The following is a 27,978-nucleotide window of genomic DNA, read 5'->3' on the forward strand; positions in this document are numbered from 1 at the left end:
GCTGATTTTTTAAACAGCATTTATGGTACTTTGTGGCACATCATCTTGATGCTTAAAACTATTCTTAGATAAGATTTGAGGTGAGTGCAAAGCAAAATTAATGATAGAAGACTTGTAAGCAGAAGGAGATAGGAGGGATGTGGATGAATAGATATTAGAGGTAGGATTTAGAAGTAGAATTGGAGAGGGATAAATCTGAAATGTTTGTAGGCATGGAAGAGAATGGGTTTGTGCCACTGAGCTAGAGCATAAGAAGCCAAATGAAGAAAACCGAACCAAACAGCCAAGAAATACTTTTATCTGAAAAGGCTATGAGGAGCTGTAGGTAACTCATGGGAGAGTGGCAAATTTAGAAGCTGTTTTAATTTTATATTGGCAAGCAGATACGGAGGCAGGGCAGGGGGAGGGGGGTGTGTGGTTCCAAGAGGTTCACCTTCAGTGTTGCTGCTTTAAGAAAAGACAAAATGCAGACTGAAGTGTTTCCATTTTTGGTAGTTGCATTCAAAGGGTGCATCTTTGGGCATTTGGGATTTTCAGATCATGTCCCCACTTTGAGTTGTCTGAAACAAATCAGTTGAAACTGCAGCTACTAAAGTGGAAAGGCTTAGAAGAGGACATTTTGGTTTCCACCCCAGGCTTACCCTAGAGCATGTATTTCATTGTAGATTATTATCATCTTACCAAGCAATGACTGGGCAGGTGGATTCTATGTCTTCACTTCCTTCTTACTCAGTGAAGGATTGTCTGAGATGCGAGTGGTTTACCTCTGTGGGTAAACAGAGGTTTCACATTGTGGGAGCAGTCACAGTGTCTAGAACACAAAGATGCTTTTTAAAATACATGTCTCTAAAGTGGAGCATACTGTGCAAGGTGTGTTTTTTGTGTGTTAAGAAAAAGATAGCTACATCAAATTCAATGAAGAGTAGGTACTTTGAGTTAAACTTTATGATGTTTTGTGTTTTTTTTTTCTTGGCCCTTTAAATTTTTTAGACCCCTGGGAGATTTACCTTGTCTTGCAGTGATCTATATATAGAGAGAGTTTTACTTCTCCCCTCACTCCTTTACATCTTTTAATCATAGAATGCCTTCAGTTGGAAGGGTCCTAAAAGATCATCTAATTCCAATAACCCTGCCCTGAGCAGGGACACATCCCAGTAGACTAGGTTACTTGGAAGCCTCATCCAGCCGGATCTTAAACACTTTGAGGAATGAGACATCCACAGCTTCTCTGGGAAACCTGTTCTGGTATGTCACCACTCTCATAGTAAAGAACTTTTTCCCAATGTCTAATATAAATCTACCCTGCTCCACTTAAAACCAGTGCCCCTTTTCCTATCACCACAAGCCTTTATAAATAGTCCCTCTCCAGCCTTCCTGTAGGCCCTCCTCAGATAGTGAAAGGCTGCTATAAGTTCTGTTGAGAGCCTTCTCTTCTACAGACTCAACTCCCTGAGCCTGGCCTTGTAGGAGAGGTGCTCCAGCCCTCTGATCATCTTGTCACCCTCTCCAACAGACTCATGGCCTTCTTGTGTTGGGGGCTTCAGAGCTGGACACAGTACTCCAGGTGGGGTGTGATGGGAGCAGAGCAGAGGGGCAGAATCACTTCCCTTGGCTACATATCTTTTGAGTCACTCCAGGATACAGTTGGCTTTTGGGGGCTGCCAGCACACATTGCTGGCTCATGTCAAGCAACTCATTAAGCTGCACCCCCAAATCCTTCTCTACAGGGCTGCTCTCAATCCACTCATCCCAGCCTGTGTTAGTGCTTGGGATTGCCCTGAACCTGGTGCAGGACCTTGCACTTAGCCGTGTTGAACCCCATGAGCATGCCCACGTGTGCAGCCTATCAAGGTCCCTCTGGATGACATCCCATTCAATGTGTTGGCTGCACCACACAGTTTGGTGTCAGCAGCAAACTTGCTGAAGGTGCACTTGATCCCACTGTAGGTTACCTACAGACTGCTCATGGATCCAAGTATCTATTTTTCCACCTCCTTGATGCTGTGCAGCCTTTTCACTGTCTCCTGCAGCTCAGCCACCTCCTGCAGGAGGTCCTCCATCTGGGCACACCTCACGCAAGCAGGTTCACCAGGTGATCCCTGCCCCAAAGGAAAGGCATTTCTGGCAACCTGCCTCCACACAGCAGCCTCTCCCCTCAGCAGCTTGGTGGAGGCATTGATCACCACCAGCAGGGATGGTGCAGACCCCCCTCCAGCCAAAGGTGCAGCCTTTACTCTCTGAAGAGTGCTCATTCTTCTGCCTCAGGGGCTAGGTAGGATGTGCACCCTGACCTTGTGCAGACAGGCACATTCACCTAGTGCTCACAGGTGATGCCCTGGGTGATGCCACTCACTGCTTGTTTGCTCTTGAGAGAGGAGGGTGGTCTTGGCAGTGACTGTTGGCACGTTGATGCCTCCTTTAGCTCTGCTGGCAGTGGTCCTCTCAGTGCCTCAGCAGCCTGCCAACAAGTTACTGGCTGCTGCCACAAGCGAGCTACTTTCCCAGCTTTAAAAAGCCCCCAGTGGAGCTCATTGTCAGCCCTTTGCACTGTTGATGCCATAAAATTTGTCTAAGGAAACCCTCTAAGACTCCAGTTTTAAGTTTTAGAAAGCAGGCAATCTGCTACAAGTTTTGGTGCAAGGAGACTCATGTCTCAGATCCTGCACCCCAACAAGACAAAGTAGCAGCTTTATATTTTGTAAAGACACGCATATACATTCAGTTACCCAGGACAGTCCTGCATAGTCATATTATTTCCTGGGGTCTTACATCCTGTTCTTCAGTTAAAGTTTAGTACTGAGTTCATGGAGTTTGCCAGAATTTCACAACTTGTCTGTATCCTTTCATGATATCTGAAGAGGGTCTGATTCAGACCAGTTCACTCCTTTATCAAGGAAGCAAGGTATCCCCTTACCTGTTGTGTGTGGTCAGAACATCAGTGTCTGGTTCTCAACAAATTCCATTTGCTCAGTTGCTGTTCATCAGCAAGTCTTCATTTCCACTGAGATGAATTCTACCACATCACCACAGTTCCCTTCCCCACTGCGGATCGACCTGCACTGAAGCTGTTTTCCTTGGTGTGTCTTCACCAATGCTTATACTGAGGTCACAGAAGAGGTACCATAACTAGAGAAGCTGGAACGCTTAGCTAATGTTTCCCAGAGGCCAATGTGCTTTCTTTTTACCCTTTGCTAAAAGGAAAAGAAACAGGTGGTTCATTTTACTCTCTTGTTATGTGCAGCTAGTGATTTCTGTCTGCCAGCATGGTTTGCACTGGAACAGAAAGGCTTGGGAGAGGAGAGGAAGCCTCTTTCAATATCTGGAGGTGATGAAAGGGTTTGTTGTTGTTGTTGGGATCTTCCTTTCTTTTTTTCTGTTTCCTGTGTTGGATTCCATTTGGTTGAATAAAATGTTACAATTTTGGGAGTACAAACTAGGAGCTTTCAGGAGATTAAGGAGCAAAACATTCTGGAGCCAGGTCAGGAACTCAGTAAGGTGATAGAGTAATTGAATGCCAGGCACTAACCCTATGTCTTCTCCAGATACACACATACCATATCATCACTGGTCAGAAGCTGCATGCTGTGTGTTGTGCTCTCTAGGTCTGTTTTGAGGGTAAAATGGACAGCATATGCTTTTTTGCTGTTCTTTTTCTCATTGCCTGTGCTGGTAAAGCACCTCACAGCCTTTCTTTATCAGGGTAGATAAGAGGTAGATTTCTAGTGTAAACAAAGGAACAGGAAGAGTGAATGCAAACAAGAATCCACCTTTCTCTCCTTTTCTTCCTTGAGAATAGGTATAGATTCCTTGAGAACAGATGTTTAACAACATATATGGTTATATTATTTCATTAACCTTTTTCTCTGGTGGTCTCTTATGCAAAGTTGTACTAGCATTCAGCACTTCTACCTCAGTGCTGATACTCCAGTCCTTTAGACTAAGCTTAGGGACCCATGTTACTGACTCCTTTAATGCCCTCTTACCTAGCCAAGCCAAGTTTCAGCAGGAGTCGCTTTACAGTTTGCTGTGAAGATCAAAGATTTCAATTCTCAAATTTTGAAGGAAAAAAAATATAACAACAGCAAAGTATAACAAATGAAAATATGGGTGTTGGTATCTCAGTCTGTACTAAGGCGTGCTTACTGGTTGGTTTGTTTTAGGGCTATTTCAAAAGCAGAGAGATTTAGCGGAGACAATGTAATCTACAAGCCACCAGGGGTAAGTGTAACTATGCATTTATGTTCTGCTTGCTGTCATTAAACATGAATATGAACTAATGGAGGCTCTACACAGAACATTCACTATGTTAATGCATCCTGAATCTTAATTTTATTTCATTGCTAACTATTGTGAGAAATAGGATCATAGGAACTCGTGTTTCTGAGTCGGTGAAAGAGATTCCAGTCTCATTTGTTGCCAATTAAGTGCACAAAAACAAAGTCTGTCACCTTAAATGTCGTTGTCCAGAAGGTTTTGGGGCTTTTTTCCATGGAAACACAGTCAACTCGTGTGTGTAGATACTTTGTGTTCTGTAGGACTCTTTAAAATCCCTGAAGTTCAACAGCTGTGTGTTTGAAAGCAAGTGACAATTACTAATTATTGTTCTGGCTGCCACTTGCCTGTCTTAATCCCACAAGGGCTAAGAACCATTCTCTTCACTAAAAAACCCTAGGAATTAGTAAAATTACTTATGTTAACAAACTCTCATAAACAGAGTTTTGCTAGAGGAAAAATCAGCGCAGAGGAAAATCATCAAGAATTGCTTCTTATGACCATAATACCTGAAAACCTGCTCTTCTCACAAATCTATTGTATGGAAAGAGTTGCTTATAAAAGAAGACCTAAGAGGGAAGAGCATTTCAAACTTTGTTCTGCAAAACCAGAATTTATTAGGTTGCCTAATTTCTTTGGCATTTGTCAATTAAAGCGTGCTTAATCGTGGCCAGCGCTTGCGGAGTCATGCTTCGCTTCACGTAACCAGAGCTGTAATTGCATTAAAAGATGACAGCCCTGCATCCTGAGTTAAAACTACTGGCAAATAAAGGAAAAAATATTTATTCATCACTCTTTGGCAAAGCAAATGTAAAACCCCAGGTTTGAGCCCTCTAGGTCACTGGGAGGGGTTATTTTTTTGAGCATCTTTGTAGCTGCCAGCAGGATGAGGTTTGATATCTGTTTTCAGTTTATATCTAAATGGGGGGGTTTAGGCATGAAGATACTATTTCTCAGTCTGACAGGAGTCTAAACAGCTTCTGTTTGAAGCATCCTCAGTTTGGAAACAAATTCTTTTTTCAATTCTTCTTAAATGGTCTTTAAAAATGGGGTTGGCTGTGTAAATGATCATATATAACAGTTCCTTTCCTGTTGTACTTTTGTGACATAGTTAATGGAAGCACTGCATGCACAAGGGTTGAATGTGGATTATGCAACTGGGTTTCAGTACTTACAAGGATAGCATTGCTTTTATGTTGATAATCTTCTTTGCACGTGGCAATATAATTTTCACTGTTTCTTAACTAGTATATTTTTCTTTTCACCAGGAAAACGCTCCAGATATGGTGTATTTAGGCTCCCTAACCAATTTTGATTTGATTTATGCATGGACACAAGATAAATGTGTGCCACTAGTTCGAGAAATTACATTTGAAAATGGGGAGGTAAGAACTTTTTCTACCATTCTACTTCTGTTGTTTCTTTCTCAAAACCAAAATGTCTCTAATCCATGCCATAGAACCTTCTGCAATCTTTGCTTTGGGCAGAAAATAAGTTAGGTGATGCTTTTTCATTCTTTTGGAGTATTTTTGGTGAGACTGGAAATTCACTGCAGGCAGATTTGCAGTGGCTTCATACACTACTGAAGTAAGAGTTTATAATTGTGCATACAGATCAGTTAAGAAATGTCTGCTGGTTTGTGGGGTGTGGATGCTAAGAATGTGCATGTGTTAGAATGAGTGTAAGTACATATGGGTGTGTAACACCTTCAGTAAGCTGTATTACATATCTAAAGTCATGATGTGTTGTTTATACTGATGTTATGACTCGTGTCTACCCCATCATCCAACACCACCTAATCAACTAAACCATGGCACCAAGCACCCCATCAAGTCTCCTCCTGAACACCTCCAAAGATGGTGACTCCACCACCTCCCCAGGCAGCCCATTCCAATGGGCAATCACTCTCTCTGTGTAGAATTTCTTCCTAACCTCCAGCCTAAACCTCCCCTGGTACACCTTGAGACTGTGTCCTCGTGTTCTGGTGCTGATTGCCTGGAAGAAGAGACCAGCCCCTGCCTGTCTACAACCTCCCTTCAGGTAGTTGTAGAGAGCAATAAGGTCTCCCCTCAGCCTCCTCATCTCCAGGCTAAGCAGCCTCAGCTCCCTCAGCCTCTCCTCACAGGGCTTGTGCTCCAAATCCCTCACCAACTTCGCTGCCCTTCTCCGGACACGTTCCGTCAAGTCAACATCCTTCCTAAACGAGAGGCCTAGAACTGGACACAGGACTCAAGGTGTGGCCTTACCAGTGCAGTGTACAGGGGCAGAATGACCTCCCTGCTCCTGCTGGCCACACTGTTCCTGATACAGGCCAGGATGCCATTGGCCCTCTTGGCTGCCTGGGCACACTGCAGGCTCATGTTCAGCCTACTATCAACCAGTACTCCCAGGTCCCTCTCTGCCTGGCGACACTCCATCCACTCTGACACCAGCCTGTAGCACTGCGTGGGGTTGTTGTGGCCAATGTGCAGAACCCGGCACTCTTAGTTATATACAATCAAGAGTAGAAATATGTGATTGTATTAACCACTTCCAGAGCATTATCTAATAAATAAACACATTAAATGATAGCCAACCACCTACAGAACTGCCAATCTGCTGGGAATTGTAATAAAAGCCACGTGATGTGATTATTACTATTTTAATTTATTCATGTGTGTGTGTGAATCTGTGTTTAACCACTGGTTCCTTCTTAATCTATTTAGCTTTACATGCTTTTCCCCTTGGGTTTCTTCTTGTAGCTGTAATTCCTGAGATGAAATTTAGGGGTCTGCTTTTAAACATCTTTCTTCTTCTTGCTATCCTTACTTTCTTGCAATGCTTTTGTTTCCTTTAGTAACTTGCTCCTCTTTCATCTGTTTCCAACTCCATATTATAATTCTTTCTTTTTTATAACTTATTTTACAGTAAATGTATTATTTTTAACTTATTTTATAATTATTTTACTTATTTTTAACTTCTTTTGCAATAAGCAACAGGAGAAAAATCTTTGGAAAATCAGCAGGCTTGTCATACCTCAAAAGGAGTATTTGTACACAGCCACATCATCTGCTAGAAAAACTGCCAGGGTTTGTAACAGATTGCAGTACATAGTCCACAATGGATTAGAAACCAACAAATCAGTCATATGATTTGTTCTCAGTTGACAAAACTTTTTTAGCCTCAATCTGCAGTGTTTGTAGCAGTGCTGTTCTGGGCATGCACAGCATGTTGGGTTGCGTGACAGAGGGACAGGGCAGAATGCACATCATGATTTGTGTACTGTCTTCTAGTTAACTCCATCAACATCTATTGGGAAGTTCTGTTAGTCAGATTTGAATTCTTCATTTGCAACTCAAAACTCAGCATGTATTAAAACCTTTGGAAGTGTGTGGTAGATTCCTGGTGTACTTCTCCCATAGTGAAATAAGATTCTGAGCCTTTTAAGCCAAGGCTCATCATGGTCAGCTTGTACCACCTTGTCATGGTTTTTCTGCTTGTACTCTCAACCCTCAGTTCCTGTTTACTTAGGCAGATATTTACAATTCCAATGTGACATTTTGCCTAGCAACATTTGTTTAAAATTTTCAGTGCTGCCAGTACCCAAACAAATTCAAACGTGCCAAAATTGGGATAGTTCTGCCTGCTGAGATTGTACAGTATTCAAATGGGCTCCTAATGCATGCTGCACAATATTACAGGGTAAAAATATGAAGTGCTGTGACTGTTAACTGTGTTTATGGTACTAGAACACTGCATAAATAAAATAGAAAAACTCTACTACAGATTTTACAGACAATTTTAGAAATGAAAATTGCCTTCTTTAAAGTGCTGGTAGGTTTTTCTCTCATTTTCTTTCTTAATGTTTTCATTATCAGATAAAGTGCCACGGACAGGCTGGTCGGGGAGATACCCAATCTGGGCAGAGTTCATCACTGTGACTTTAGACCACACAGTCACTGAACTCTGAAGCAAGGTCTTCTGCTTGAGAAGGCTGTCCATTTGAGAGAGAGTCCCTGTACCTCACCCAAAAAGGCTGTTTGGATCAGTTATATCATTCAGAATAAATCACCATTTAACCTGTAATTAGTCTGTTTACTTTCACATTGTATGAATACAATGAACCATATGGTCAAATGATGGTACTGAACTGTAAAAGGCAAGAAGTTTCTCTAAGACGTGCAGAAGTAATCTGGGAAGCTCAGATCTACTGGCAAATGTGATATTTTCAGTGCCAAATGAGGCTGTAGCTTTTGAGGGAGCAATCCAAATAAATGAAATAGCTATTCCACTTGCCACATCATGATCAGTAAGACATTCTGTGGAAGCTGGAATAGAAAAGCAAACAAAAGGTATTTTATAGAAACAAGTTAGGGCCAAAATTAGCAAGACTTTCAAACCAGCTGTTCTAACTCCCTGCTTGAAGATGAATTGATCTTGAGAATACCTTTCACTGAGGTGGTCCTTTTAGCTGCTTGCAGGGAAGAGGGGAGCTTAGAGCTTGAATACCAATCTCTCTTTAGGAGATCTCCCTCTGTAAGTGTACCTGCTGAAGTGAATGAGGAGATGGACACATAATCATAGTGGTATATAATACTTTTCCCCATCTTCTGATAGGAGAGGGGGCTGCCTGTCCAGCAGAGGTTTGTGCTTCTTGATCAATTTCAGCTATGTATTAGCCTGTTGACACAATAATTGTGTTATACTAATGAACAGTCAGGAGACACTGACAAACAAGTAGAACTTGGCTGTAAGTGATCTACTGGTCTAGCTATGCCACTAGCTTCTTTTCAGGTCTTTATTTTATTAAGATGGAGTTATTTAAATATATTCATTCTGTTATGCTAACACCCTGCCAAATGACTACATGAACCAAGCTATGTCTAGAAAACACTCTCAACTTTTGGTAATATTTAATACTGTGCTGTTCAGGCTTTATTGCTGTTTCTAAGAAGATGTTGAATTTTCTCAGTATTAGAATATTTCTTTGGGGCAAGTCTCCTGTGCAAGTGTATCCCTTCCCAAAATGCTCATCATGAAATACCTTCACCCTTTGCCTTCTGTATGTCATAGAGGAAGGAAACGTGGTTGACTGTATCACTCTGGTATCTTAGATGAATGGTTAACAGTTCACATCTTTAGTCCCTGCTCTTTCAGGTGGTTTTCAAGTAGAAATCTCACTGAATTTGCAAATTGCTGGAAACACTTAAATAAGTGCCCTTAAGAAATGGAAGAAATTAGATTTGCCATTTGTTTTCTGTGCAGGAACTGACAGAAGAAGGCCTTCCTTTTCTCATACTTTTCCACATGAAAGATGACTTGGAGAGTTTAGAGAAATTCCAACAGGAGGTTGCACGACAGTTAATAAGTGAAAAAGGTTTGTAGTAGCTCCTACTGCTTCTTGGGTTCACTGGTATAATTTTTGTCAGGCAAACTCAGAGTGGAAGGAAAGGCCAAAGAGAACCCTAGCTTTAAATCTCTTGAGACGAAAGTGATTTATGTACTTTTGACACTGAGAGCCAATTCCTCTAGAAAAGATTGAAATAGATTCACAATTTATTAGTAATTAACTACTCCAGAAATCCTTCTTTTCTAAATGCCTTAATACAGCTTGAGAGGGCAAAAAATACTTTAAGAAAATCCCTTGTTTTGGTGATGCTGGTTGTTTAAATCTACTTTCAAGTGTTGTGTGTTCTATCTATCTCATAGTTTGTTACAGTTACAACAGTGGCTAGGGTTTCAAGATAATAATTAAAGTAATCTTAGTGTGGATTTCTTGTTTGCTCACAATTTCAAGGTACGATAAACTTCCTCCATGCTGACTGTGATAAATTCAGGCACCCACTCCTCCACATTCAGAAGACCCCAGCAGACTGCCCTGTTATTGCCATTGATAGCTTTAGGCACATGTATGTCTTCCCAGACTTCAGTGACTTGTCGTAAGTATTTTGCTTTGTGCGTTTTAAATGGCAAAGGCCAAGAGGAAAGACGTGCTCGTATTTTAATCAGTGCTGTGGTAGGGTGATGAATAAATCTGGGACAGGTAAAGCTGTCTATGTGTGGGCCTTGAAGCAACATGAACTGGTGTGAAGCATTGTTTAAACAGAGTTGCATTGTTTCATGCAAGAAGAGAATCTCAAATTAAGCTTTTAGATACCGCTCTTTTATCTCAAAGTTTTGTTATTTTCCCCTAGTATTTAGGCATTTGGAGCCTGGCATTGGTATTTTCAGTGGTAATCCAGATATATTGATCTACTTTAAAAGGTTTAAAATCCTGTTTGGAATGTTTAAGTGCTGTGTTATGTGATGATTATTGTAAAATGCACCCTGTAAGAATTCAAAACATGCTGGTTTGGGTTTTTCCTGCCATGTAATTCCAGCCTTCCTGCATTAATCTAAACCTAGGAAGCTGGCAGAGAAACCCTTGTTCTGTTGGTTTCTGAAATTTTCCACATGCAGCTTGGAAAATGGATGTTCACTGGCATGTTATCTGGATAAAATATGTGAGAGAGAACATCAGGGTGTATAGGCGAAACACCAGCGTGGTAATCCGCTTTGCATCAGCCCATCTCTGCGTGGTGTACTGCCCTGGAAGCAGATGCTCTGTCTCCCATGGCTCAGCTGAAGAGTGAAGATGCGCAAGTGTTATCTTCAGGGGCTTTCAGCACAAGAGAAGTGCTCTGTCTTTGTCTTCAAGTTGTGCATTAAACTCTAGTTTCTGTCTCAAAGGAGGTACCTCCTTACACACTGCTTGCTAGGTCTTGGTTAGATGCCTGTGATTTAAGACTTGAATATTTGCCCCTTTGTACTCTAAAAAATTCAGGGTATTCAAGTTTTTGTCAAAGCCAAGGATTCAAAGCTCAGACATAGCTTTCAGTGTGAACATAACCTCATTCCAGGAGGCAATGCTGACATTTGGAAGGAGGGCTCAAACTCAGTTTCTCCCTACAATTTCCCCAGTCTTACTCTTACAATGCAGTCTCCATTTGATGTATCTCAAGTAGTGCTGTTCAAACATCTAAAGCCGTGTACGTGGAGACTCTGATAGCGACTGTGTTCCTTGCTGTGTTCCGTTTCTTTGGAAGGTGATGTTCACCACACACGCTGGTGCGTTTAGAAGAAAACAAAAGGGATATTTGCATTTTGAAAGTGCTGTTTTTGTTGTCACTTTCTAAAATGAATTAATCTCTCTTTAGGGGAAGAGAGTTTAGACTTTCAGATTTTGTGTGTGTTACACATTCTGTTTCTGAGTAATAACAGCTACTCGCTTGTTTGTATACCAATTGCTACATACAAATGAAGATGAGAGAAATGTGTCAGGATTGTAGACAGTTCCTAAATGATAAATAATTATTCAACCTTATTCTAGGAGATTGAGCTGATATTTATAAATACCTAACAAAGAGTTTGGAAACAAGGAGAGCTTGAAGCTCATGGGGTGATACTCTTGTGTGTGTGTACGGCTTGGGGTTTTGTTGCTGGTTTGTGGCTTGGGTTTGTGTTGTTTTGTTTTTTTAATAATAGGTTAAATCTTAATTCTGAAACTTTCATCAGCCTGCAAGGTTTTTTGCCACCTTAAGACATTTTCTGGGCTCTTTTACAAACTGGCCCCAAACTGCCTGTTTTAATCTCAGTGCTGCCACCAACCAATAGGCTTTGGATGTGATGCTCTCAGAACTGGCCCACTGAAAGCTTTCCTCTTTGGGGAGTTGTCTTTTTGGAGAGTAGCAACTTTATACCTATAAATCAGAGCACTGCAAGAAGCTGTAGGCACCAAATGCCCTCATTGCTTTAGGAGTGGAGAAGAGGTTGGAGGGGAATGCCTTCAGCAGTGTGCCTGATCTAGAACAGGACAGGGGCCCAAGATAAATCAGGGAGTAGTGATTCTACTGTCCTTACAACTAGGCTGGAATGAGCCCCTTTTCTCTATCACTACTAATTTTTGATGTTATCTAGGAAGGGAAGAGACCCCCTCAAAGTACCACTGCAATACTGATCAGTTACAGACATTGCTGTAGTGATACTCTCTGACTCTGACAAATATACTACGTTTTATCTAAAGAGTTTTCTGGTGATCTGAAGTACTGGTGATAGCCTGTCTGACCACACTTTGTTCCTCTTCTTTAAATGTAATAATTGCCCTGATGAAAGACTCTCTACAGAACCTGTCTCCATTGCTACATGACGTATTGATTGTGTGCATAGTGCTCACAGCGTCGTTTTTTATCTCATCTTTAATACTTAGGAGATCAAGTCTTTGTTTTAAGCTTTTCAGTGTCTTTGACATTTCACAAATAAAATTGGATGCTGTAGTTTAGCACATTTACTGTGGGTGACAGTAGATGATCTCAGATTAGATTTACATTGATATCCTCTTAGTGCTTATCTCCAGTGTATGTGCTGTTGCTCAGATGCTAGAGAGCCTTTCAAAGATGTTTTGTCAATACGGCTACCCAACTGTCATTTGTATCTGTAAGCTGTGCATTTGGAGCCTGCTGTTGCCTCTTACATTATGGTTAGTGGGGAGCTGCAGTGAGTATACAATGAAGTTATTGGCTAGTACAACTCTGTGGGAGTTATTGAAAAGATGAAATACTTGCTGTGTTCTCAAGAGACAGTGAAAAGAAAAAGAAGCTGGTAGGATACCTTAACAAACCATTTGGCTTCCTGTCCTCTATTAATCACCTAAAAGCTGACATAGTGTGCTAGATAAACAGAAGTTGGCTTCTCTAAACAATGCACTTTTAAGTCTTTCTGTGTTTGGACTTAACTTGTGATAAAACATGGATGTTTCTGTTGGATCTGTTCCAGAGTTCCAGGTAAGCTGAAGCAATTTGTACTAGACTTGCATTCTGGAAAACTGCATAGAGAGTTTCATCATGGCCCTGATCCAACTGATGTAGCACCTGGACAGGTAAGGCTACCACAAATACCTGTAATTTTACCATTTAAAACAAACATTTTTCTACTCCTTGTCAGAGCTGTACTTTTGAATATGTGTCTACTTGTAACTTCAGTCCCCTGAAAGAGAAATCTGTTTGGAGAAGCATCACGTTGCTGCTTATGCTTGGCTCTTCCTTGAACTTTCTTTGAGTAAAGGCAGGAGTATGGTTAGGAGGAAGTATGATGTCTGTAGGCCTTGAGTAAAGGAGGAGTATAAAGACCTATTTTTCTTCACTGAAATAGGTATTTGTCCCTTTGTTCTGAACTCATCAAGCTGCTCTTATGTTCTGATGTGATTTCATTTCAGAAACTGATGATGCATCATAGATGTGTTATCTCCCACAAGACACACTGAGAGGGTTCTTAAAAGGGGAAACATCATCTGACTGAAGGATTTATATATTTACTTGTGGTCACCAATAGAAGCAGGAGGCAGATTATTAGAGCATCAACAAAAAGTTGATAAGTGCTAATAGGGCTTATTGCTTTTATTAATGTAGTTAACATGTGGCATTAATAGTGGTCACAGGCTGCACCTGCCAGTTTGGATTCCTCATGTTCTGCTCACGTGTTGTCATGCTGTATAATTATGTGCCTGGAAGTCACTCCTAGGATCTCTTCAGGAGCACAAGTACTAGATCCTTCTCCAGACAACACAGAGTCATAGAATGGTTTGGATTGGAAAGGACCACCAAGAGTCATCTAGTCCCCACCTGCCTGTAGTAAGCAGGGATATCCTCCACTACACTAGGTTGCCCAGAGCCTTGTCAAGCCTGACCTTAAATATCCCCAAGGATGGGGCTTCAACCACCTCCCTGGGCAACCTGTTCCAGTGTTCCACCACCCTCATGGTGAAAAATTTGTTCCTAACATCCAATCTAAATCTCCTCTTAATTTCAAACTATTGCCCCTTGTCCTATCACCACAGGCCTTTGTAGACAGTTCCCCTCCAGCCTTCTTGTAGGCCCCCTTCAGGTAGTGGAAGGTCATTATTAGGTCTCCCCAGAGCCTCCTCTTCTCCACGCTGAACAACCCCAGATCCCTCAGCCTGTCCTTGTAGGAGAGTTGCTCCAACCCCCTGACCATTTTCACGGCCCCACTCTGAACCTGATCCAGCAGGTCCATGCACTTCCTGTCTTGAGTACTCCAGGCCTGGACACAGTACTGCTGGTGAGGTCTTACAAGACAAAAGTGGCAGAATCACCTCTCTGGATCTGCTCCACCACATCTTTTGATGCAGCCCAGGATGCTGTTTGTCTTCCGGGCTGCAAGCACATACTGTTAGTTCATGTCCATCTTCTTGTCCACCAGAACTCCCAAGTCTTTTTTCCACAGGGCTGCTTCTATCACCTCCTCCCCCAGCTTGTATTGATAATGAGGATTGTTCTGACCCAGGTGCAGGACCCTACACTTGATCTTGTTAAAGCTCATGGGGTTCACCTGGGCCCACCTCTCCAGCTTGTCCAGGTCCTTCTGTATGACATTCTGTTACTCTGGCATATCAACAGCACCACTCAGCTTGGTGTCAGCTGCACACTTGCTGATGGTGCACTCAATCCCAATGTCTGTATCACTGATAAAAACATTAAACAGTACTGGTCCCAGTATGAAGGGTACCACTTGTCACCAATCTCCATCTGGACTTCAAACCATTGAGCACTACCCTCTGGATGCAGCCATCCAGCCAGTTTCATATCCAGTGAACATCCACCCATCAAATCCATGTGTCAACATGAAAATTGCCAAAACATATCAAAAGGTTCAATGTCCAGTTAGAATATATTTGCAGTGGGAATGTACAGCATTTGGGCAGCTATAACAATTTAACTTGTTATGCAAACCAGGAAGAATAGGACAGAAAGAGGACACCCTGGGAGCAAAATGGCGCTCGACCACAGTATGGGGGAGACTCTACAAGAACTGTTAAGCCAAAGAGGCAATGAATTAATTACAGCTGGTTGTACCCATGTAGGGAGTGCTGCTGCTGCTGTGTATTAGAGGCTTTGGGGTGCTCATGCACCACGCACAGCAGGTTGCCAGCAGGAAGGCCACGCGGTTGTCAATGGCTGGTCTGGCTTCAGCGGACGGCAGGCTGTTGACGACGCTATCGCGACAGGTGCTTGCTTTGTCCTGAGGAAGTTGAGGCACAGCAAAATCCTGGTCGCAAGGGGAAGCAGGCTTGGCTCCAATGCCTAAGCTCGTACATTCTCCCATAGTTTGCGGTGTGTAGGCTCATGGCTATATCCCAGGCTCTGGACCAGGCAAATCAAGGCTATGCAGCTCAAGGCAACTTCAAGCCAGACTTGTCCAAGCAGGTTCAAGTACACAAGGCTTGAACAGGAGTTCAAGCAAGGCGTGAGCAAGGCACAGGCAACTAAAAATCAACCTGTATATAAATCTTGCCTGAGATTCGATTGGGCCAGTCGGGCACTGAAACCAGCACCTAGTTACCCAACGGGAAGGGGTTCTGCCAGGCTGTGGCCAGAACACATGCCCCTACCCCAGATACAGGTTGTTTACCAGACACGCATGGTCCTGTCCCCTTTGTTCCTCTTCCCATGTTACCCTGACTTTCTGCAGGAAGGATGGGGGAGAGGGGGACCGTGTCTAGACACCTTAGAGTCTGTCTGGGTTTGTGCTGGGGCTGTTTGGCCCTACCATGACAAAGGCCTTGCAGAAGTCCAGACAGATGACATCTATAGGTCATCTTTTGCCCACTGCTGTAGTCACGCCATCATAGTGTTACTTTAATACAAGAGGCAGAAAATGCTTTACCAGCCACAAGCCCATCTAGTCAGACCAGTCTTATAACTGTGTCTTGATCAGCCTTGTGTGTGGTGTCATGCTGAAAAGTGCAAATGTAGCAGCCTGTCAGGCAACTTTTCATTACCTCAGGTACTCTAAAAAAAATAACTCCTTTTAAGCAATTCTTTGGAGTTACATGTTGTGGTGTTGAGCGCTTAAAGAGCCACGCTGGTCCCTGCAGAGACCTGATGCCCTTTTGTCGAGGAGCCTAAAGCTATCCCAGAACCCGTAAGTGAGGGACGTGCTGGCTGAACTGTAATTCCCTGGGTTTCTCAGGAATTCATTGAGCAACCAGAATTTGAGGTCAAGAGGAGATGCAGTAAATATGGATGGAGACTGAGACATAGGCCAGGTAGTTGGTCAACTTGTAAAAGACTATGGGGCAACTGCTATAGGAGGCTTGGGCAGGGAAGGGTGAAGCCTGCTGGGTCCTGCTGCCTAGTTGGACCCAGACTCCTAGAGCTGCAGGCTCGCTCTTGTCTCCAGCTGGCCTTGACAAGGGCAGACCAAGCCTGGGCTGTTTCCTTTCTCCTCTCTGTACAGTGTCCTGCCATCTGGTGGAAGATGCATGTGCACATGCCATGGAAACACTGGCCTTGACTGAGCTGGAGGCTGTTCCTAGGCCATGTGTCTGTTTGAGCTGTGTCTTTGGTTTGTGGGGGGCTGTTTTTTTTCATTTCCACAGAAAATAAACATATTTTGGTAGCAACATGACTTTTCTCTGGTGTACCTCTAAACCAAACACACAAACTAGAATACCTCCAAAGCAAGTGGTAGACTCAAATAACCAGTGGGGTGCATTTGAAATACATTCAGATCACTTGTACAGAAACTTGTGTGATGGCCTTTACCTTCGAGATGTTCCAGCAAAAGCCATGTCCATAAGTGATGGTGTTTAGTTAATGTGTGTGTGTGTGTGTGCATCTATTCCACCTACCTGAGACTCAGAATGTGCCTTGCCAAAACCCCACAACCAACCAACACCAATTTGTGAGCGTGCTGGCCATTTGTGCACTCCCATAATGAATGTTAGAAGTTCATGTGGTAGATGTGATTGGTTAATAAATGAGTCTAACAAGCAATTCTACTGTTCTGTTTTTCAGCCAATTCAGGATTTAGCAAGCAGCCCGCCAGAGAGCTCATTCCAGAAACTGGCACCCAGTGAACATAGGTACACCTTATTGAGGGAAAAAGATGAACTTTAAAAACTTGAAATAAGATTGCAAGCCTTTCAGACAGCAGCATTGACTTCTGTGTGGTGGAAATAGTAAGCCTATATTTTCATAATTCTATGTGTATTTTTATTTTGAATAAACTGAAAAAAATGTTTGGGTTTTTTTTCCCCTTTTTTTCCCCAGGCTTGTAAATACCTTTGTTTGGTGGGTCATTCTGTACAGCATCTTTCAAACAGTACCTTCCTAATGCTCTAAGTGAAATACCAGAGACCCATCCAGACTCTTGATCTAACTCTGTTCTGTAAAACTTTTATAATCCAAATGAAGGTATCCTTGCCAGAGACATGCTGTTAACTTGCACTATCCCATTAAATAGGACTTCGGGGTTGTTTTCTGTGTAACCTTGGTAGTATGTGTTTTTCTTCTTCTTCTTCATGTGAACAGCTATCCTGGTAATCTATTTCGTTGTCACATTTTTCTCCAACTTGAGAGGGTCTTCTATTCTGGATACTTGGGAAGGGAATAAATTAAAGTTTTACAGAATCTCATGTGGTACTTACTGGATGTAAAGGTGTAAGTGATTAAATGGTTCTATTAAACTACTGGGCAAGGAAAGGAAACGTTTTAATGCTGATGGCTCTACTTTGAATGAAAGGGCAGTGTTGACTTGCTCTAATTCTCTGAAACAAGACTGTCATATTATCCACACAGTTGTGTTAAAAGACCATCAATGTTGGAAACCCACTGAAGCAGGAGAGGACTGGGGTGGGCTGCATCTTAGTTTTGTTAATCTTAAATTAATCTCTGTAGGTATGAGCTAAAATTAGATCTCTACTTTTTTCTTTGTGGGTCCCTGCCTTGCTGGCAGACATTTACTTTCTGAACAACCATTGCAAACTTCCTGTTACTCTTTTTTGTCTGGCTTGTGCCTTATTGCATATCCTTGGAATTCTGCTTCGAAGAAGGAATTACTGCTTTCCCTCTGGGCTTTTCTGTTGTGTGCAATACCAGAACATGGGTTTTTCTCAATGGTTCTTCAGGCTCCTGGTGGAGATGAACATATAGAAACACTAAGATGGAAAAATATCTGTTAATTTATGATGCATTACTGGAGAAAAAATAGTTATTTGTACAATACACTTGGTCCAGGACTTGGGCACCCAAGGTTTAGTGTCCTTGGAAGCAAGCTTATTCTTTGGCTAGGTGGATTACTGGCTTCCTGTTACTTCAGTGAGTGACTCAGCTTATACAATTCAAAGCTTAGGATACCTTTTTGCTTTCTCAGGTTAATGCCCACCTACTCAGTTATTAGCAGAAGACTGCCATGGTCCTGGGCAGTTGATCCTGAGACAGGCTACAGAATCAGGCCCCTACAGCAACAGGCACATGAGTTTTCTAGGTGATTCTGAGGAGAGAGTTGCCAGTACCAACCAGCACTGAGCAATAGCTGACTGAGCAGATGCAAAACACATAGCTGAAAGGGTATGTCAAGCTTTTGTTCTCAGGTGTACATTTTGGTTGTTTTCTGAAGTGCACATGAAACACTTGAAAGCCAGGTCTTCTCCTGCCCTATTGTCTCTCATGCCAAATCAAGCATTTTGGCAGTTGAGGCAGACCACCTTCCAGCGGGGATCTAAGGAAGTGAAGGGGATATGGTTATAAGGCTTGCCACTTGTTATCTGCAGGTGGTGCTATGGAACTTCATGAGCTGTTGAAGCACCTGAAATTTTAGTCATTTCCTGCATGGTGCCTGCAAGTACTCATCATACTCCTCCTAGGTTCTTACTTTTCCTTGGGCTTCTTATTTATAAATGTTCTTTGGCAGAAGATGTCTAAACCTCTCTTTCTGGGGAGAGATGCTACCTCATCATGCACCCAGCAGGCTCATGCTTTCAGCTAGAGATTAGCCTCCTGTGTCATTCCCTAAACCAGGTTTGCTTTTCTGAGTAAGGACTTGCTCCCAGAGCTTTGGCATTCCCAGCACTAGGTAGACAATTGGATGTAACAGTTTCATGACAGTTATGCACTCATTTTATTGTGTATTCACTGATGTGGGACCTTATTCTCTTGGGTTCTTGATAAGCATTGACCGGGCTGTACCAGCTTTGACATTTTTCTGTTTGCAAGTAGAAGGTTGAAGAGCTGAAGTCATGGTGTGCTTCCCTAGCATGGTGTTGAGTATCATTTGAGCTCTTAAGTGATGCTAACCCTGGAATGGGTTGCCCAGGGAGGTGGTTGAGGCCCTGTCCCTGGAGGTGTTTAAGACCAGGCTGGATGAGGCTCTGGGCTGCCTGATCTAGTGTGGGGTGCCCCTGCCCATGGCAGGGGGGTTGGAACTAGATGATCCTTGTGGTCCCTTCCAACCCTGACTGATACTATGCTATGGCAGATTGGCCTAAAGAGCAAGTGCTGGACAGACTGGGAGATGTTTCAAACTGAGTTCTTCAACTCATCTACATCAGTGGTTTTAACCAGTCGGTGCTCAGCTAACCACTCCCTTCAACACTTCTGGAGGCTTTATGGGAAGCTGTCAGGCAGTATTTGTGCTATTCCCATAGGGAAGAAAAATAGAATTCCAAACTCTCCTTTTGAGATTGTGTTTCTGAGCTAGATGAGTTACTAGGTGCATGCAACTTCTGTTCATTTCACTCACTGCAAACATTCCAACAGCTGAAGCGTGTGCTTAGTAACTCACTACAGGATTCTTCAATCTTCAGAATGCAATTATTTTAACAATATGAAATTTGTGAAGGATGTTTTTTTTTTAGCTCTGAAAGGAAATGAAACCCCAGTGTTCTCAGTAAACGCTACAGGCAGTCTCAGAGGTGAAAACTTTTACTTGGTCTGAAAGAATTATTTTTATCTTGCACTTCTCCTACCCTTACCAAATGAAATGCTAGTTTGCTTACTCAGATGCCCGTCTTTTTCACATAGATCATAGCTGGTGTGTTACTGGACTCAGGGAGCCATTTCTGATAACTTTTGGTCTCTTGTGCCTTAAGGGTGAAACACTTCACAGAAAGGAGGGAAAATAGAGAAAAGAGGAAGGAAGTGAGATCTAGTTTGTAAGAGTAGAAAGGAGAGGGAAAAGAGAGGGAGACCACCACTCTACACTCCAGCGATGTCTGGCAGGACCAGTACAGAGTTCTTCCATGGTGGGTGCAGATCCCATGATGTCTTCCATGGTGGATGCACACTGATATGCTGTTATCCTTTTTATACACTTGGAAGGTCACACAATGAAGAAACTAACTCAGGAGCTACCTGAGAGACAGAACTCTTCCATTGTTAACTTCCTTAATGAGCAGGTCCTGCCTCAGTCTAGGGGAGAGCAGGGTTGCAATGTCATCACCCCACAAGGTTTGAGTCCACAGCAAGTTGGACTCCTAGGTGTGGCCAGTAGGACAGGCAGTAGGGAAGGGGAGAGCGCTTTTTAAAATCACAGAGAGAAGGAGCAGAGTCTGAGTAAGAACACTTTGTCCTAGTTTCTCCCTTTAAACAGAGAAATTACATCTCATAGGAATGAACACTCTAAGAATGAAGTCCTTACAAACTCATTCTATGTGCTTACAGCTGCAGTAGTTGCATTTAAAGGAAAGTGGGGTTTGCCTGACAGGAGCAAATGAGCTGAATGACTTGGGTCACGTTTTCCACTCCAGCATTGATGTTTTACAGATGTAGGCAGTGTGGCTTTAACAGCTGCAGTTTTGACAACGTTCACAAGTACCTGTGAAAACCATTCTTGCACACATTGCTTCCTTGAGCCCCAGACCTACTTAAAATAGACACAGTTCTATGGCTGATAGGAATTTCAATCAGATTTAAAAAGTAATAAGGAAGAACTGTTCAGAAAAAGATAGTTGTGCTGTAACTAACAGTTGCTTACAGAGTCTCTAGGCACAAAAGCCTTTCATCTGTCTTTTGCAGACAGTTATTTCCAATGACAGCATCAAAGTACCGACTAAGAAAGAGAAGATCTGTCTACAGTATGCTTCCTCAGTGTTCTCTGCTAGGGAGCCCTATCACTAAACACTGACTTCAGTGTTCACAACTCATAAAACTGGACTCTAGCAGAGCTCAGGATGAATTGAACAGTCAAAAAAAAAAAAAAAAATTAAAAGCAGCTTCCCAGCCTCAGTTTCTGTTCCCCCAAACAGTAGCAGCAATAGTGTGGGAACTGTCCTGGAAGGATGGAGGCTAGGACCATATGCTGCACAGTAGATTATGTGACAGTTGTACAGTTAGGTGACAAAATGTATTACATTGAACAATGAGTGTTTCAGAGGCAAAAAGCTTCTTAAGCAGCAAAACCAGGCTGGTAACAGACATCCACTATAAAACCTAGCAAAACCACCACCAGCATTTTACCCCATACAGGCTCCACAGCATGGACCAGACTCTTGAAAAGGCTGAGAAGCTGTGTGGGTGGAAGGAGCAGTTTCAGGACCGAAGAGCATGCAGGTGTGCTGCTGACCCAAACAAGCACAGTGTGCTTATTGTAAACCCTACCAGGTCGATGTTTTCAAAACAGTCACATTGGCTGGGGCTCAGCTGATGCTGGCACTATTTAGAGGGTCTCACTGGTTCACCGTGTCCCACTTCCATAAGGACTACTGAGGGAGTAGGCCTGCCTGTGGCACTGCCTCCCAGGGGAGCTGTTTGGCACTCAGAGGGCTGCTGGTGACAGATGAAAAGCAAGGGCAACATCCAGCAGTAAGTGCTGCTTAAGTAAGCTGAGGCTTCAGGCTCAGAATGTCAAAGCATGGCACTTCATCCAGTATGGTGTTCTCAGCAAGCCAAGGAGTGGAACAGCCATGGAGAATTACCTTTCTCCAGCAGCAGTCTTGCAGGGTTGCTGCTTAGACTGTTTAATTCTTAACTACACTTTGAAAAGGATGAGGACTTTATACTTCTTATTTTTAAAAAAGTACCTGGGAAGAAAGGAAAAGCTGCTTGTGATGCTGATCTGCTTTGACAGGGGCAGATGGGGGATATACAAAAGGGCTTTTTCCACATGGCTCACTCAACATTTTCACCTTTCCTTACAGCAGCTAACACTTCCTTTTGTGTTACTGAATAGGCAGAGTCTGTCTTATCCTGGGAATGCACACAGGAGAAGGTTGGGAATTCAGATAAATAAAAGAAAAAGATGAAAGAGGGATGGAGCTTATTTCCTTTAATACAAGCAGTATCATAAAAGCTCCAGCTTCATGGCAAAGCACTGGGGTTTTCCAGGTTCCCCCGCTTTGCAGTGTCTGCGAGACACCGTGCAAATTTGGCATGAAGCACCTGTCACCCATCATTACAGCTGTGCACACAGCTCACAAGAAAGTTTTCTAATTAAAAGTTATCCATACAATTTTCAAAGGACTGATGTCACTGTGTGTAGAAAGAAATTCTGCCATTACTGTTTCATCCCTCACACAACTCAGCCTTTTATTTAAAGCGTAAGGTTGAAAGTCTGTCATTAGCGTGGCTACTACACCTTTGTGCCTAGTCGTAATGAATCTCCGCTTCAGCTGGATTTTTTGGCACTTTGGCAAGAAAGCTCTGGACAGCTGGAAGAGACCTGCTCAATAATTTTTTGTTGTGACCGTTTGAGGCTGTGCCTTTAAGAAAAGGGACATTGTGACTGAATGCTTTACAAACAAAGGACAGGTCTAAACTAATTTCATTGGTGGATTGGTAGAAAGCAACTTTAAACTCTGAGTTCAGCAGAGACTAGTCTCAGTCCTGCACTTTCTCCCCCTCCTTTCGCAGCTTGCAGCTTCTGGGCTTTCGGCCAGACTGACCTTGGACAGATAAGGCCTGTACTAAACTTACTAACACATTTTGCTCTAATTATAACTGCTTTTAATTAACAATTATTCCTTTTCTCTCTTTCTAACCCTCTCTGGGGAAAACGGGGAGAGAAGGGGGTACAGGAGGAAAAACCCTTCCTCCTGGCGGGGGAGGGGAATCTCATTCCTGTGTCACTTTGTTGTATATTTCTTTGTATATATTGTAAATACTGTAAATTGTGTATATAAACCTGCATTTCCTAAACCGCTTGTAAATACAGCACAATCCTTTGCTAATCCAGCTGTGGTTTTCTTTCAGTTTTCTTCCCTTCACTTACGGGGGGGGGAGAAGGCTGGGCCTTCCCCTCAACCCTCGACATTTTTCTTTTTTGTATCAATTTTCCACCTGTGAAACCCAAAATCCCACCACCAAGTGCAGCTGCAATTCCTGCCACTTTGAAGCCTGCAAGGAGACCAATGGGACCCCCCACCACTCCTCCAATGACTGCACCTGCCACAGGCAGAGCTGCCAGCTTGTATTTTGCAGCCTGTAAAGGGGAGAGGAAAAAAAAAAAGAGAGAATTAGAACACTTGCCTGTGGTGATGTGCATTTTCCCCTCATTGCTCTTGGCAAGGATTTGAATGCTCAGTGATAGATCAACTTTACAAATTAGTATTTTAAAAGAGATGGTCTGCCCTCCCACATGTATGACAGCACACACTACAGCCAATTCAGAGCTGAGCCATCTCACGGACACAGTTGTGAAGTTGGTCCTGTTAGATGGCTTTGGCTGACTGCATAAGCTGTTTTTTACCTGGTCCCCATCATTAAATCAAATGGGAAACAGAAAATGCCCAGCTTTTACAGCAGCACACCAGAATCCATGTTTGTGGCCTATTAGCATACCCAGAACAGGGCTGAAATTGCATGCTGTTACCAGCCTTGGTGTTCTATGCTTATTTGGTTCTTGTGAGCCAGCTGTTGAATGCACTTACCTTTGCAGGTAAACCAAAGTAGCATCAGAATAGCATCAAAAAAAGCCCCTCAAAAATTTTATTTCCTAGTAGCCTGGATGTGATAGAGATTCCTTTTCCCTTTTTTCCCCCCTTATTTCTTCCTTATTTCCTTAATTGCTGGCTCCCTCAGCATTAAAGACGGCAGATCAATTGGGTTAATACAGAGGACTGCTGGGAGGCAGAGTACCATTGATTCACCAGCAGGAGCAGATCCCTACCTTCCCCAAGTTTTTGGTTCCCTCTTCAACATTCACAGCAGCAGTGTTGACATGGTCTTCAATCCTGTCAATCTTCTCCTGCTGAGACTAGATGCAAAGGAATTATGAGTGAGGTAACCTGCTGGGAAGCAGCAGTGAGCCAATACACACCATTTTAATGCCTGTAATCAGGGCCCCACAGCCTCTTTCATCTGCTACACACTGCAGCCGTGCAGCCTTAATGGTGGTTCATTAATAGCATCTGATAAACTCTGCTGAAACTACCAACTTAAGAGTTTTTTTAAATTAACTATTAAGTAATGATATGCTGTGGGTATTATACAATGTGTTGTTGCAGTTAACAAAAAGCAACCCCAAACCATACGATTTCTAAGTCTTTTCTGTGATCAGATGAACTTACATTCCAAAGGGAAAAATAAATTGGTCTCTCTCCTTTCTGCTGAGATTCATGTTCAAAATAAAAAATCCTATAAGCAGCATTTCTAAGATGAGTACTAACCCCACTACACAAAGCTACACCAAGAAATCTAAGCAGAAGTGTTTAGTTATGACATTGTAAAACTCTTGACTTAGCCTTACAAATAGAGCACAGAAAACACACTTGGGTTTGCTCTGCATTTTGCTGTTTGCTTTTGTGAAAATGCTCCACCCTTTCTCCAAATGCAGTCAGATTCCCATGCAGTCCCTCTCAAGAACATGTGAGCAGAAGATAGAGGTAGGGTTAGGAACAATTACCAGCACTAGTACTAAAACAGAAGACTATTGCCTCCTCAAAAAATTATCTTGGCAGAGCCCAAGTCAACAAGGAGAGCCACAAAAATACTGATAGTATCACTAATACATCACTGATGTAGGGAAGGAAGAGCTCTTGAGCTTTCTAACCAAGAAGGGGCGGCTCAGTAAAATCTTGCCTTGGAATATTCCTCTTCTATTAGCACTTGAAAATCAGAAGAAAAACTTTCATCTTACTGCTAGACAATTTGATATACACATATGCATCACCTGTGACCATGAATTGCATCAGGTTGGAAGAGATCCTCAAAGGTCATCTTGTCCAACCCCACCACAGTGAGCATGGACACCTCTAACTAGACCAGGCTGCCCAGGAACACATCAAGTCTGCTCTTGAATGCCTCCATGGACAGGACTTCAACCACATCCCTGGGCAGCCTATTCCATTATTTTACCACTGTCACAGTGAAGAACTTCTTCCTTATGTTCAACTTAAATCTACCCTGCTCCAGCTTAAAACCATTGCCCCCCCATCCTATTGCTACAAGCCCTTAATAGTCCTTCCCCAGCCTCCCTGCAGGTCCTCTTCAGATACTAAAATGTAGCTGTAAGATCTCCCCAGAGCCCAGATTCCTTTAGCCTGTGTACAATGCCCTAATCATCTTAGTGGCCCTCCTCTGGACCTGCTCCCAGAAGATCCATGTTTCTCTTGTGCTGGGGGGCCCCATAGCTGGACACAGTACTCCAGGTGAGGTCTCACCAGAGCAGAATGGCAGAATCACCTCTCTTGATCTGCTGGCCACACTTTTGATGCAGCCTAGGATGCCATTGGCCTTCTGGGCTGCGAGTGCGCATTGCTGGCTCATGTCCAGCTTCTAGTCCACCATCACTCCCAAGTCCTTTTCTGCAGGGCTGCTCTCAGTTTCATCATCCCCCAGCCTGTATTGATATGTAGGATTGCCCTGACCTAGGTGCAGGACCTTGCACTTTGCCTTATTGAACCTCATGAGTATCTAACATGTATTTACCATTGGAAACTAACATGTATTTACCATAGGTCCCAAGCAGCAAAGACAGCAGCTTTGCGCAGGTTTCTCAGATCAGTGTGGGGAAACTGCTCTGCCTCTACTGGCATTTTCCTGAGGATCCTAACAGTGACTAGGACTTTTACTGGACAGATTAAATTCAGTTGATGTTATTCTGCTATTCTATCAAGTGATATGAACTCAGTCTGAGTTCAGACTATGGGCAGAATTATTGCTCACCTGTTTTCCCTCCCACCTAGGAGATGCCCATTTGCCCTTTTTTTGTATAAGACTATCTAGGATATAAAACAGAATTAGTACTTACAGTGACTAAGAGAGAAAAGTCAGTCACCAACTGGCTAAGCTCAACCAAGTCCTACAAATAAAAACCAAATGTTATTTTGTAATAGTTGCTAAAAATGAGAGCACCACAATGTGGCAGTAAGGGAGTTCCAACATACCCCTTCTAAAGTTTCCCAGGATTCAGCTGCATTTTCTTCCTGAGGTATTTCGGGGAGGCGGGAGGAGATCTGGATTAAACTTTGGGATCCATCCTTCACTTCTGTGTTATATAAAATTTCTGAATGAGAAACACGATGCTTATGAATAAATGCCATCAGTCAGAATGTGCAAAGCTTCTCATTCTTAATGCTACTCAAGGGTAAATTGATATTTAGCCTAATTCAAAACAAGCAACAGCCCTGAAAACTATCATATAGGGAAAAGTCTTACAGCACTAGACAGTTTCTTAAAAGGAAGTTATTGCCATAGAAAAGGATTCATTTCTATCAGCACGCTTTCACAATCAGTTCTGAGAATGGTATTAAATTATACTCCTGAACTCAAGATCAGTTCATTAATTTTGTATAAGTCAAGCTAAGAAAACTCAGCTTGAGGCAAAAACTTTTCATTTACATACAACACACAAACCCAGGCAATTCAGTTATTCATTTTACAATTGATTATTATGCTGCCAGTTTGTTTTTTCAGCCATTCAGGACTGAAAGAAACTGGAGGAAAAAAAGTTTTCGAGGTAAATGCAGTGAAAACCAAGTAACACGCTGCCCAGCATTCAGTGGTGGACCCAGTTGGGTAACAGTACTGTGAGGATGACAAACATTTGCAGCTCAGGGGTGTAAGGTGTACTTCTCAACTATCTTCCTTTCTAAGTCACCTGGAATGGATGCAGAAAACATTAGGACAAAGAAAGTGGAAAAACTGGGGAATGAGAGACAGCTGGATGGCATGGGGGAGAGCAGATCTCATGAACAGACACACACATGCCTCTTCCACTCAGAGAGCCTACTCTTGAGCCACTACAGATGTAATGGACATGTCCTAGACAAGTAATTAAGCAGAAATAAAGAATAATACCAAGTCTGGCTTGTCATAGCAAGGATTAAAGAATAGCCTGAGAGCATGAAGAGCTCATGGATGTAAACACAGTGCAACCATTGCATTTACTTAGACAACTTCCATTTCAGAAGGAAGATAGCTACTGTAGTTGGACACTGATGTTTCCTTCCTTGGGAGGGTAGTATCAAGAGAGAGCTTAATATGGGGAAGGCTGGTTAGATATGTCTAACAATACTGAAGTGTAAATACGGTATCAAAACCTTCTTTAAAAACAATAAGCGTGCCAAGGTACTATCGTAATGTTATGTAACTGTCACTGCAACAGATAGGAACAATGGAAAACAAATAGCCCATAATAGTGCATGCTTATTCATGGAATTAATTTAATGCAAAATAAAAATGATATGTTTTCATAACATTTGTCCACTTCTCAACATTTTTATCCCAGTAGCTCAGAATGCATTAAGGATCTGATCTTCCTACTCTCAGACCAACAGAAGCCAAACATCGGCGAAGCTGATACTCATCTGTAACTGTAATTCTTAAGTAGGCAGAGTAGCAGAGCAGCAACACTGGATTAAGCAATTTGGGGTGCTGTTTTGAGCTTCATTTTCTTACTAGTTATTTATTCCCCTTTTCCTGTAAGAATCCAGACACGGAAGGCACTTCACCTTCT

The 27,978-nt window shown here is 42.7% G+C and overlaps 2 protein-coding genes across 3 annotated transcripts in view; one reads left to right on the forward strand and one right to left on the reverse strand.

Annotated features, from left to right (window-relative positions):
- The window catches only part of ERP44 (endoplasmic reticulum protein 44), a 56,965-nt gene extending 39,390 nt beyond the window's left edge, over positions 1-17,575 (forward strand). For both annotated transcript variants that reach the window (XM_068147522.1, XM_068147523.1), the window contains exons 7-12: positions 4,161-4,218; positions 5,541-5,657; positions 9,517-9,628; positions 10,049-10,190; positions 13,063-13,165; positions 17,103-17,575. In XM_068147522.1, the coding sequence (XP_068003623.1) occupies positions 4,161-4,218; positions 5,541-5,657; positions 9,517-9,628; positions 10,049-10,190; positions 13,063-13,165; positions 17,103-17,204 (634 nt within the window). In that variant the 3' untranslated portion in view covers positions 17,205-17,575. The remainder of the gene's footprint in view (positions 1-4,160; positions 4,219-5,540; positions 5,658-9,516; positions 9,629-10,048; positions 10,191-13,062; positions 13,166-17,102) is intronic.
- Positions 17,576-19,876: 2,301 nt separating this feature from the next.
- The window catches only part of STX17 (syntaxin 17), a 105,993-nt gene continuing 97,891 nt past the window's right edge, over positions 19,877-27,978 (reverse strand). The window contains exons 7-10 of the mRNA XM_068147764.1: positions 26,408-26,526; positions 26,272-26,322; positions 24,190-24,276; positions 19,877-23,502 (exon numbers count right to left, since the gene is read on the reverse strand). Coding sequence (XP_068003865.1) covers positions 23,248-23,502; positions 24,190-24,276; positions 26,272-26,322; positions 26,408-26,526 — 512 coding nt within the window. The 3' untranslated portion in view covers positions 19,877-23,247. The remainder of the gene's footprint in view (positions 23,503-24,189; positions 24,277-26,271; positions 26,323-26,407; positions 26,527-27,978) is intronic.

This window comes from Melanerpes formicivorus, unplaced genomic scaffold (assembly GCF_026170545.1).
Source record: "Melanerpes formicivorus ecotype bairdi unplaced genomic scaffold, bMelFor1.0.p_v2 SCAF_15, whole genome shotgun sequence".
NCBI classification, from domain to species: domain Eukaryota; kingdom Metazoa; phylum Chordata; class Aves; order Piciformes; family Picidae; genus Melanerpes; species Melanerpes formicivorus.